Source organism: Netta rufina, assembly GCF_964035555.1.
Source record: "Netta rufina genome assembly, chromosome: 22".
Classification (NCBI taxonomy): Eukaryota; Metazoa; Chordata; class Aves; order Anseriformes; family Anatidae; genus Netta; species Netta rufina.
The window spans coordinates 8,662,499-8,674,401 of NC_140146.1; the positions used below are offsets into that span (position 1 = coordinate 8,662,499).

At 51.8% G+C, this 11,903-nt stretch overlaps 2 protein-coding genes across 2 annotated transcripts; both read left to right on the top strand.

Annotated features, from left to right (window-relative positions):
• Positions 1 to 4,073: 4,073 nt before the first annotated feature.
• On the top strand, positions 4,074 to 5,046 carry LOC311217741 (transcription factor HES-5-like; the record flags this gene model as incomplete). Its single annotated transcript, XM_084300009.1, has 3 exons — positions 4,074 to 4,142; positions 4,447 to 4,627; positions 4,787 to 5,046. Exons 1-3 carry the CDS (start codon positions 4,077 to 4,079, stop codon positions 5,044 to 5,046), a joined length of 507 nt encoding a protein of 168 aa, XP_084156135.1. The 5' UTR covers positions 4,074 to 4,076.
• A 5,530-nt stretch (positions 5,047 to 10,576) lies between these two features.
• On the top strand, positions 10,577 to 11,424 carry LOC311217963 (transcription factor HES-5-like; the record flags this gene model as incomplete). Its single annotated transcript, XM_084300379.1, is given in 4 exon segments — positions 10,577 to 10,687; positions 10,690 to 10,788; positions 10,915 to 11,080; positions 11,171 to 11,424. Coding segments are annotated over 4 exon segments (630 nt in total).
• Positions 11,425 to 11,903: the final 479 nt, after the last annotated feature.

Below are 11,903 nucleotides of genomic sequence, written 5' to 3' on the forward strand. Positions count from 1 at the left end.
GCCTGCCACACCAAGTGGTCCTTGGGACCAGACCCTGAAACCACCCTCCCAATCCTAAACCTGCTCCTCTGAAATCTTTTCTCTGCAGGAGAACTTTTACTCCCCAGAATGTTTGGCAAGGCTGTCTGCTAAGTCTTGGAATTTTATCACGAGCTATATGATACTTACGGCCTTCAGTAGGAATTCATGTCAGAAAGGTTTGTTAAACCCCTACAACTTTCAGCTCATTTCATGATTTGTTGAAGCCCAAATTTTGACATTTGAAAGGTTGGCATTAATACCAGATCAGTGTAAAAACTGAATACCACCATCATGAAAAAATAATAAATAAATAAAACACAGGGAAGGAAGTGCATGAGCTCAGCAGCTTGTGTTTGCTCCATCCCTTGGCAGTGCCAGGCTTCTCCCCTCCCGTAGTAGGAGCCGAGGCAGTGACTGATGGGCTCTGGGAGTTTCGGAGGGCTTTGGGAGCGTGTGTCCCCACTGGAGTCACCAGTATTTGGGGGGTTTAGGCTCTCCAAACTGGCAGCACGTGCAAGAAAACTGCTGTGGCTCGGTGCTGCCCCTGAGCTGGGACCAGCTGCACTACCAAGACCCTAACGCAGCACCAACCGGCATGGCTGGGTCCCCAGCAAGGGCAGGAGGAGAGGATATTTTCTGTGACTGTTTTATACAGGATTTTGAAGGAGGAGGGTGGTAAACACATAACATGGTGGCTCCCGCAAAGCCTGCTCCCAGGGCAATGTGTTCCTTTGAGACATAATTGATTCCTGCCATCAGGCACCAGCCTGCTCTCCCCCAGGGTCAGCGCTTTCCCACATCCAACCCCATTATCCCACAGACCATGCCTTTTGTACAACACACTCCAGCTATTCATGTGCAAAGCAGCTGTAATCCCCAGACCTTTCAGAGTCAATATACCAGGAAATAATAAATCCCTCTTGTGCACTCTTGAATATGCTGAGAGGTGACTTGTGGGAATTTCAGCTGGGCAGAAAAATAATAAATTCTCCTTAATTTTTAATTATTTGTAATACTCACTGTAGTAAGACTATGTCATTGGGGCATGACGATTTCAGGGTGACCCACACAAGCAGCTATGGAAATTGCTTTTGCCTCTAACAACCCTGAAAATGCAGATCGAGTTGTCTCATGTGTTTCTTAATGATCAAAGTCCACTTTCCTCCCCTTATGCACCTGGGAATGGCAGCATATTAAGCATTCTGAATCCAAAGAAAAACTAATTTTAAAGGTTAAACATGTAAAGAATGTACTTTACAGTAATTAAAGGTATTTTTGGCCAAGGTTCTGATGTCTAAAGAAGGCAGGATGATGCCATGCTAATGACATTTAATGTAATATTTTATACAGTCAGTCTAACAACAACATAACCTTTTCTCCTGGAAGAGGCAGGTTTCACTACACTTCCACTCTGTTGGTTCGGATGGAAGAATTATGTTTGGCTTGTGCTAGTGGAAGAGGCCAATCCTGAATAGCAAGCTCTGCAAGGTAATTTCTGGCAGGCAGGGTGAGGTGCACCTGGAGGGCTGGGAGAAGGGACCTTCCTCTGTGACACAACGGCAAGCAGTGGCTCATAAATTAAAAAAAAGTGTCAAAGAATTATTAGGGATCCCCTCCAATAGACAGCACCCTGTCTTTTCAAACCTCATCCAAGAAAACACCATGAAGCAAATCACAGGAGGATAAAGCTGAAGGGGTGTGGTGACACTGCAGGGATTTGAACCCCTAGTGCCAAAACCTAGGAACCTCAGACACTAGGTCACGTCTGCACACGAGTGTGGCCCAACAGACAGACCCTTCAGTTACACCAGGCATTCAAAGATACCGTCAGCAGAGATCTATCAGCATTGGTCTATGTGTTCTAGGTGTTCTCACTGCTGTCTTCCTCAGCAATACAGTTGCTATCACGGTACCCATGAAAGCTAGGGCAGAGCTGGTGCAGTCCTGAATCTCTTCTCTTTTACGTGTGCCCACAAACCTCTCCAGCAGTGCTAACCAGGGGCTGGCCTGAGGGAGAGGAGCTCACCAGAGGTCAGGCTGCACGCAGGACAGATCCTGCCCGGCCCTGCTTTGCAGCAGCGGTGACAAAGGGATGCCCCAGTACTGCAGCTGGCCACCCCGTGTGCGAACCTGAATCCCTGCCCCCTTGCCCCACGCTGCCCCTTTCTCCCGGTGAACACAAATCCCTGAGAAACTCCTGCCCGCATGGCCAAACACGCGCTTTTCAGCCGTGCTGAGTGAAAAAGCCGTGCGGGTTCAGAGTGCCCTGCTGACAGCGCGGGCTCCACAAAGGAGTTATTAGCACCAGGCTGTGTGGGTCTGAATTTCTCTGCGTTTCCCATACTTTTCCCCTATTGATAACATTTCTTGTTGGGACAATAGAAGTGTGCCTCGCAACTACTCACAACATTAGTGATGGTGCTTGAACCTGAATGATTTAAAGGGAAAGGATCCAACTCCCAAAAGACCATCTGGCTATCAGTTATAATACAGCAATAAAGGTCGGGGCTGCTTCTCAGGAGTTGGGAGAAAGATGTTCTTTGACATCGAAGAGTCTCTTTAACCAGCTTGGTACCATGCCTACCTGTCACCTCCCAGCTTCCAGGCCTGACACCCCTGCTCCCTTCTGAGGAGAGAGCGAGCACAGGACGCCCAGTGCTGGAGGAAGGCCAGTCAAAGACTACAGAAGAAAGGGCAACACCTTATTGTAGCTGGCAAAACCCAGGGCATGGTCTCTGAGCCGTATCTTATCTTGCATCATAATCTTTTGACCGGTTCAAAGTCTTCCTGAGATGACTTGTCTCCTGGCTTTCCCACAACATGGGGATAAAGGGCTCGGAGGACAACATCTGCCCTTAACAAAGAGCTAAGCCCATTCAGGCTGCACAATGCGAGCCATGAAGCTGGCTATTGCGGTGACACCTCCCTCCTTCCTTCCAACTGCCCCTTACGCGGGCTTTGCTTCAGGATTTCCAAGCAGGAACGTGTCTTTGGCTGTCTTACCTGGCCACACGCTTCCCCTCTCTGCTATTTCCATTTCCAGACCCTTCCAGGTGTGCAGGGAGCAGATGAGCCCACCTCCATGCAGCTTTGCTCTAGAGCTTCCCGGCTGGCTTTCAGTGCTGCCTTGGGACAGAAACCAGAGACAGAAACCAGAGGTGACTCAAGTGTCCACAAAGATTCACTCTTTTTCTTGCCTTTCCTACAAAATAGGTAACGTTGGCTTAATTTTTAGCCCAGTCTGCAGCGGAGCAGGGCGATGCTCCTGGCTGGGACAAGAATGTGGCATGCCAGGAGCTGCTTGGCTGCCCTTAACGAAAGCAAAGGGAACACTGGTGCGATGGGCTCACTGCCCCGTGTGTTAATGGGGAAGAGACAGAGGTCACAATCTCCACTGGCTTCCCATTACTTATTTATTAACCCTGTCCACCACCCTGAGTGGCACACGTTGGGCCAACAGACCTGTTGTTTCACCACCTCAGCTCACCCATTACTGCTGCAAAAAAGTGTAAGAACCGTATGGAGAAGCCCAAACACACGCACAGCCCCCAGCAAACTGCAGCTGGCAAGCTGGCTGCAAAGCGCCCTCTCAAGAAAGAGCAGCGAGATGTCCCTGGTGCTGTTGCTTTTCACCCTAAACAGCATTTCCCTCTCTTTTTTTCCTGCCTTCCCCCCAAAAGTGTGCCTCCTCCATGCCACAAATGTGCCTGGCACATGCAGGGCCTCCGGAATGCCACCGACCCCAGACAACCAGCTGGAGGCTCGGTGCTTTCCCAGATCCCTGGGCAGCCCCAGAGAGCTGGGCTGCACGCTCCACCAGTCGGCGTGGGCAGAAGGTTATTCTCTCCGGGGCATTTAGGATCAATGCACCGTGCACTGATGGATGCTTCCCCTATTGTTCGGCTGCGTGCCCGGATTGGCTGGAGGGCTGTGGGAAACACCAGCGACCCCGAGACTCACGTAGCTGCCAAAATGCTCCGAGGTATAAATAGAGGCGGCCGGTCGCTGCCAGAGCACAGCCGTGTGCTCAGTGCCCAGGCTGGAGAGCACCAGGAATGGCTCCCAGTAATGCTCTCATGATCCACGTGGAGGAGAAACTGCTGCCAAAAGAAAAGAATAAAGTAAGTAGAGCCCCTAATGGGATCGGGCAGGTATGGTCAGGACTGGCCTGTGCCCCGTGCAAGGCGCTGCCTCTATCAAACAAGAATGACACGGGGAAAGATGAGATGAGGAGGGGGCATAAAATAGGGTAAGGAGACAGAAAGGGAAATACAGATTCTTTAAAATGAGACAACAGGTAGGCAGCATGGCAAAGGTCTCCTACAGAAAGCGTCCTGGAACTTTGAGCATGTCACGGCCTGGGTCAGGAGGGGCCAGCAGGCCAGGTGTCAGAAAACCCTAAACACCCTGCCCTGTCTCTTCCAGCTCAGGAAGCCGGTGGTGGAGAAAATGCGCCGGGACCGGATTAACAGCAGCATCGAGCAGCTGAAGCTGCTCCTGGAGAAGGAGTTCCAGAGGCACCAGCCCAACTCCAAGCTGGAGAAAGCCGACATCCTGGAGGTGGCTGTCAGCTACCTGAAACAGCAGAGCCAGCTGCAGGACCCAGGTGAGCACAGACACATCGATCACGGCCCACAGCCCACTCCCCTGGCCAGCACCACGCCAGCTCTGGTCCCACAAGCAAGGCTTGTGGACTTGGGCTCTTGGAAAAAGCTTCATGCATGGATCTTAACCCCCTGAATGTGCTTTTCTCTCTCTTTTCTAGCATTTGTCCACAAGAATCCAGAGCAGGACTTTAACAGCGGATACCTGCAGTGCCTCAAGGAAGCGATGCATTTTCTGTCCTACTATGAACCCAAGAGGGAAACCCAGGCCCAGCTCATCAAGCATTTCTGCAAAGCCCAGACGGGTACAGATGTCACGTACTCTCCTGCTCCTCGTAGGCCACCTCTGTCACCCTGTCTGCTCGCCAGAAAGCAGCCTGCCCAGAAGACCCCAGCTCCTACCATCTGGAGACCCTGGTAGACCTGCTGATGAACTTTGCTTTATTCCTATGTTTTGTTACAAAAAAAAAATAGAGGGACCTGTGATTTAAGAGTCCCTCTTTACAGTAGGAAACATTGCTTTCCAGAGGTGGGAGGTCGCTCAGTAGTTTCCCTTCACAGTGAAGGAGTGTGCTTGTATCTGGCAGCAAAGCTGCTGCTCCTGGTGGTGGCTCCTTGCCAAAGAGAGGGCTGAGCGCTGTGGGGACGTGGAGCAAAATGCCCTCCAGTTCCCACCACCCCTTCCCTTGGCTATTGAGCCCGTGGCTGTCAGTGGAGATCTTTCTATGAACTCCCTGGGTCACTGGTTCAAGTGTTCCATTGTCTCCCGACAATGTGCTGGCCTTCCTAAAGCAGGAGCACTTTGGAGAATGTACTGTGTATCATAAAGAGAGTATTGAGCCTTTACCTTTTGAGTGAAAGATGGCATTCAGGAACGCCGATTCTTCTGAAGTTCCTGTGCTATTTTTAGTGGACCTCCTCACAGATCGTTATTATGATAACAGATAGCTGTAGGGAAAATTCTCTTCATGGCCAGGATGTGCTCTCTCCGTTGAGGGATAATTGATGCCTTTTGTAAAGGAAGTACCTGGGATATATCTTAGGTGAGGGCTGGGGAGGAAGGCAGGCAGTAAGTACTGTGTAAGCATTCACTGAACATGCTAATGAGCTTAAAAAGCTTTTATAAAGTCGTGATGTATTCATCCTGTGTGATGCTCAACTTTGGAGTCTTCGCTGTACAATACAATAAAAATGGTTTGAGTCCTTCAGCCTTTGGTTTGAAGTGATTAAAATGGATCATGTTCCAGGACTAAGAGCTGCACGTAGACACCGCAGTGGGGCAGCGAGCAGGAGGTGTCATTTTTTGAGCCCCTCATCCCCCTATTTGTGAAATTCACTTGGCAGAGCAGGGTTTCAGATCCTGCAAAGAAGCAGCCCCTGGAAAAGCTATCAAAACTAAAGATGGAGGTGAAGTGGCACACTGAGCGGTGTGGCCCCAGGTACTTAACAGCAGCCTGTTCAGACCTCAGCAGATCACTGCTTTCACAACCAGCTTATTTCCCCCATTCCCCATTAATCTGCTCACCAACCTGAGCCCAGCCTTATGTTTTCTGTCCAGTTAAGAGGTGCTAACATGCACAGCTCCTAACAACTTCCACAGTTTGGTACTTGGGGATCTTACCCAAGTAAGACTGTACCTGGGGATCTTACCCTTCTCCTGGAAACTACCCACAGTGGGGTGAGCTAGTTGTTGTCTCTTAATTTCAGCAACCACCTTCTCTTACCTAAACGTGGATTTTTTTTTTTAAGCTGAAATGAAAGCTACCCACATATGGCTAAAAGAACACACACTTTGATAGCGATCAAAGATTAAGACAGCATTTCTTCTCCTAAGTTATTTCCCCATAATCTTTTCTTCAGGGATGTCGCTCTCTTCCTCTGACACCCACCTAAGGGTCCCAAACACGCCTTGGAGCTGAGATGCTCCGCCAGGCTTCAGCGGGTTTCTACCAGCCTGGTGAAGAGTCAGCTTCTGTGCTAATTTTATATCATCCTCCCTTGGTGTTTTCAGCCCACCCCAATCCAGAAAACAAACCTGCCATATCCTCTTAAGGGGAGATTTACCAGAGGCTGCCTACGCGGCTCGCACCAGCTGGGCGACCCATGGCAAGGGATTTGATTTGCAGCAGCACAATTCCTCCCTCCTGAGGGCAGTGAGAGCTGCACGCTGGTGAGGAAGACGAGCACCTGTCCAGAAGGATGAGCTTGTCCTCCTCCCACACAGCTACACAGAGACTGGGCAGGGTGAGTGAGCAAACACGTTCAGAAGGTAGAAGCAGGAAGAAAAGCCCAAGAAGGGGCTCCTTGAGTCACCCCAGAGCACCTGGACACCAGCAGCCTCACCAAAACAGCGCTCCCCACGGCAACATTCACTCACTTCTCCTTAGAAGAGTTCCCATTTTGTGCGTGGTCAGGACTCTTCACCTTTTGTTTTCCCTTCTCTTCAAAGTAAACTAAACCTGCACAAACCATCAGCTCACAATACTATTACCTAATCACAGTAACGTAATTACAGTAAACACAGTAATTTGGATATACGACAATTCTCTCATTCTTTCAAAGACATGCTAATGGCATAGAACTCCACTGGTCAACACTTCCACCTCCCGCCAGAGTGCCTGGGAGGGATGCCCTTGAAAAACTTCACTTCTGGCACATGTTTTTTTTCCCTTGAACGCGATGAAACCAAAAATAGCTGATGTCATCAAGTGGCTGCTTATTTAGGGATCAAACAAACTCAGATCTCCTAGGGTGACCGGATCAGAGTGGATGCACACGTCACTACCTGCACCTGGCCAGTCCTCACCTGGTTTGGGATGCAGCCCTCAGACAGACAGAAAAGGCCAAAAATCCACCTCCTGGGCACACGGAGAACCTCTTCCCCTGCCTCATTATGGCTGCATGGAGCCCTCTGGTTCTTATTTTACCCCCAATGCACAAGCTGCTTGCGTGCTGTTCACCTGCCTGCCAACGCAGCGCAAGGTGGGCTCTTTGTACAGCTCTGCAATCCATCGGGAGCTGCCACCCGTGCTGCAGAGAGATTTGTTCTTTCTAACAAGCTCCTAAATAATTCAGAGGAGATATTTATAGATCTCCGTGTTGCTTGGTGATCTTGAAAAAGTCACTTCACCTTGCTGTGCTTGACTTGTCTTTGCCAATTAGTACAAGCTCCTGAATCCCAGCAACATTCAAGCTGTTCACCTATGCCTGTGTTTTTAAATTAAGCCTAATTAAGGCAGCAGATTGACAGCAGGCTGGGGCAGTCAGGACTCAGGCAAAGGGTCCCAAAGCCCACAGCACCCTGACCAAGAGTGGTGGCATGGGGCTGCTGCTGTTCTGTGCTCTGCCTTGTTTGAAACACATGGGGAAAGCAGAAAAGGGAGATCCACACCTACTGTTGGCAGGGCAGGGTGAGGGAGCGAGGGTGAGCTCCTGCTCTGCGGGCAGCGGGGGGATCCCAGCCCCTCCAGGGGTTCAGCACCGCCATACAAGTGCAGCACTTCTCATTTTCGCCTTCCAACGCCGCCTTCCTCCGAGCTCAGGCTCCCCAGTTACTTGCGAGCTGAGAGGCAGACCTCCGGTCCCTGCGGTCCCTGCGAAGCCGAGGTTATGTTTACAGTTTATTAATTATTATCACTTCTAATAATTGAATGCAAAGCTGCTTATTGCTACTCCGTCCCCTGGGGTGACGCTCCCCTGCCCCGACACATTCCCACCCTTCGGGAAGATGTTGTTCATTATGCTGATCCCACAGCCCGGGAGGACTCCCCCGACAAAGCCCCTATTAACCTCAGAGTGTGGGCCTGAGTTTCGCGGAGTTTCCCACACTTTCTTCCCCATTTATGACATTCAAAGGGCCCACAAAGGAAGCGTGCCTCACAACAGCCCGCATTAGTGACGCTTTTTGGCTCAGCATTGTGGTGACCAGCAATTCCTGTCCCGATGGACCATCTGGAGGGCTCTTTTCCCAGGGAGCACATTGATCGATCAGTACTCTGCGAGCCCTTTTAGAACTTGGGAATGTTATGCTCTTTGACACTAAATAGGTGTCTTGAGAGGGCTTGTCAGAAAGATTTTAAACCATTTAAGGAAGGGCCAGAAAAAAAAAATAAATAAAAATCGTAATTATTTCTTCAAAAACGCCATCAAAAGCCCTCATGAGACAGGCTGACATCAGTGGAGGAAACGGCCTGGAATAAAAACGCTCTGCAAGCAACAGGGAAAGGAAAACCCTGAGCCAACAAGCAGAAAGCCCAGCCCCAGCTGTACAGAGGGCTGCTTTCCAAAGCCACCTGAGCGCCCAGGAGGGGCTGAAACGGGCACCTGCCAGGCAGGGCCTGAAAGCTCCCAGCCCTGAGCTCCTCCAAATATTGAGCTCTTACCTTTTGGAAGCTGGGGCTGGTGCCTGACACGCAGCACCCACGAGCACTGCCTGCAGGTTTCTGACCCCTAAACCCTCCAACATCTGCACCAGGCGAGGCCGGGAGACCTCCCTCTCCTCACACCTGATCTCGTGCTGCACCCAGCTCCGTAACAGACGGAGAATTTATGACCCGGAAACATCAGCTGGGAGATACCTTGTCGCCACCACATTCCCAGCTCTCAATAATCAAAATAAACTGGAGAAAAGGGAAAAAAAAAAAGGCTCTGGAGGGTGGGAGGCTGGCTCGGGAGGAGCTATGGGCTTGCTGCCCTTCAGCCGACAGCGGGGGGGAGAGAAGCCGGGGGCCGCAGCCCCAGAGGGCCGCCAGGCAGCTCGCCTGGTTCACCATTCACATGGGACGGCGCGAGCCGAGGGCTTCCCGCATTGTCCCGTTCACGGTGTTAAACTGCCAACAAAAGGCGTGTGCCTCCGCGGGGCCTTGCAGAAAGGCAGCGCCTGCTGCGCCAGCTGCCCGCGCCCAGCCAGGGGTAAAGCCTTCCTCGGCGCGGGCTGCGGCAGCCTCCCCGAGCCCAGGGGCTGGAGTGATTTAAAAGCGCTCGTTTCAGAGCTCCTGAGCTGGAAACGGGGTCGAAGCCGTGCTCCCACCGGGCCGGGCCCTTCGCTGCGGGTCCTGCACGAGACCCCGTGCCCCACAGAGGTGCCCCAGCTGCCGGTGATGCTGCCGGGGACACGAGGGCAGAATAAATCAGGGAGGTGATTTTCTGAGCGGGGCTCGTGCTCTGTGTTCAGTGCTGGGTTTTTGCCAAGTGCCACCAATGAAAACTGTGGTCCAGGAAACGTAAAGCGGCTCTAGGCTAGGAAAGGAGAGCAAAAATCACGGTCACGGGAAGCCGGGAAGCTCCAAGGGGCTTTGTGAGCACCAGTTGCTCTCGTTGCTGGGCTTTACTCAGGGGCTCCGAGCCAAGGGAACGGTGAGGTGTTCGCAGAGTGCCATGAAATCAAACAGGACGTGTTGGGGACGGCACGGGCTGCCACGGGAGAGCCCAGCCCGCCCAACAAAAGCAAGGAAGAGCTCTTCACACAGCCTGTGGAGGGGCTTCACTCATTTAGACAAGGGAGAGGGAAATGTTTCAAGCTGGCTGCTTAGAGCAAGTTGTTTTAAGGGTTCTTCCCTTGATTTCAGTCACTTGTTGCCTGAAAATTATCTGGTACTGTATTCATCTAAGCATGGTTTAATGTCAATGAAAGGCTTTAGCCCCTCTAAATCTGCGTCTTTTCCTTTTCAGCTCCTCTTTCGGTCATGGGGACCGAGCATTATCTCTTCCTGGGATCAGTCTTCTGTGCTTAATTTCAGCACGGCCTGGGAAAAGGCAGCACATTGAGACGTTGCCGTCCCCAGCACCGGGCAGAAGCTGGGTTATAATGCCGCCAAATGCTTTCCCACGTCCTTACCCCAGTGCCCTCATGCCAAGCCCTATTGTGTCGCACGCTCCTCAGTCCACCTGCTCCTTTGGGAGCAGGGTATTATCCCCAGGCAATTCACAGTCAATTTACCATGCTGTAATAGATGCTGGCCCTATTGTCCCACCGCATGCCTGGATTGGCTATCGACTGTGGGAAACTCGGAGAAGCTTCGGCCCCAGACATTTGTATGCAGCTACAGCGTATAAATAGAGGAGCTCTCCCTGCCTTCCCCAGTGGCCCTGCAGCCAGCCACTCGCGGTAATGGCACCCAGTGCTCTCTCCCTGGAAATCCTAACACCCAAAGAGAAGAACAGGGTAAGTAGCCGCTCTCTGACCGCGAGGGTTTAATGATGAGAAGGGCTGAACCGCTTCAGCAGCAGGTTATACAGAGATGGAAGGGGGAAGTCTGGTCACTAACCGTCCTCCTGTTTTGTGTTACAGCTCAGGAAACCCATCGTAGAGAAGCTGCGCCGCGATCGGATTAACAGCAGCATTGAGCAGCTGAAGCTGCTCCTGGAGAAGGAGTTCCAGAGGCACCAGCCCAACTCCAAGCTGGAGAAAGCCGACATCCTGGAGATGACCGTCAGCTACCTGAAGTACAGCCGAGGTCAGTATGCTCCCTGATCACCTGCCCTTACTTTTTTACAAACCCCCAGCCTGAGTGTGCCTGTCTAACACCTCTCTTCCACTCGTTCAGCTTTTGCAGCATCTGCCAAAAGCCTTCAGCAGGACTATTGTGAAGGGTACGCCTGGTGCCTCAAGGAAGCTCTGCAATTCCTCTCTCTCCATTCGGCAAACACAGAGACCCAGATGAAGCTGATCTGCCATTTCCAGAGGTCACAAGCAGTGCCCAAGGACTCGGGTTCTTCCTCTGCACCCACTTCCAGCCAGCAGCCCTCTGCAAAACAAGCACCAGCGAAACCCTTCTGCAACCTCTGGAGGCCTTGGTAGGCCGAGAGCACGCTTCCCACCTGGCCTGGACGTTGGCTCATTTTCCAGAGGAGACCGTGACTCGCTAGAGAAGTCCCCTGGCTCCTCTCCTATGTGTAGGGAAGAATGTTCTCCTTTTACAGAGCATTACGGTGCTCGGATGCCTCCCTCCCTTCTTCCTGAAGGACTGCAACGATCCCACCACGTGGAGGGAATGTAATTCTGTAGGAATGCAAAACGTAACCCTCCTGCTAGGAGGAGCGGGCCGTTCAGAGAGGAACGCCGCCGGTTCTTAACCTTAGTGAGGTTGCCCGGGTACTTCTGGTCAGAAAGCTGTGCCTCCCGAGACGCTTGGGCTAGAGTTTTCAGGGGTGTCCACCCAGCGGGAGCCTTTCCCTGCCCCCCTGAGACCCCTGAGGTCCACCAGACACCTCTGAAAACCTAGCCCTCGGGGTGCCGTGAGGGGTTCTATGATATTTGTAGACCGTACTAAGCGTGCT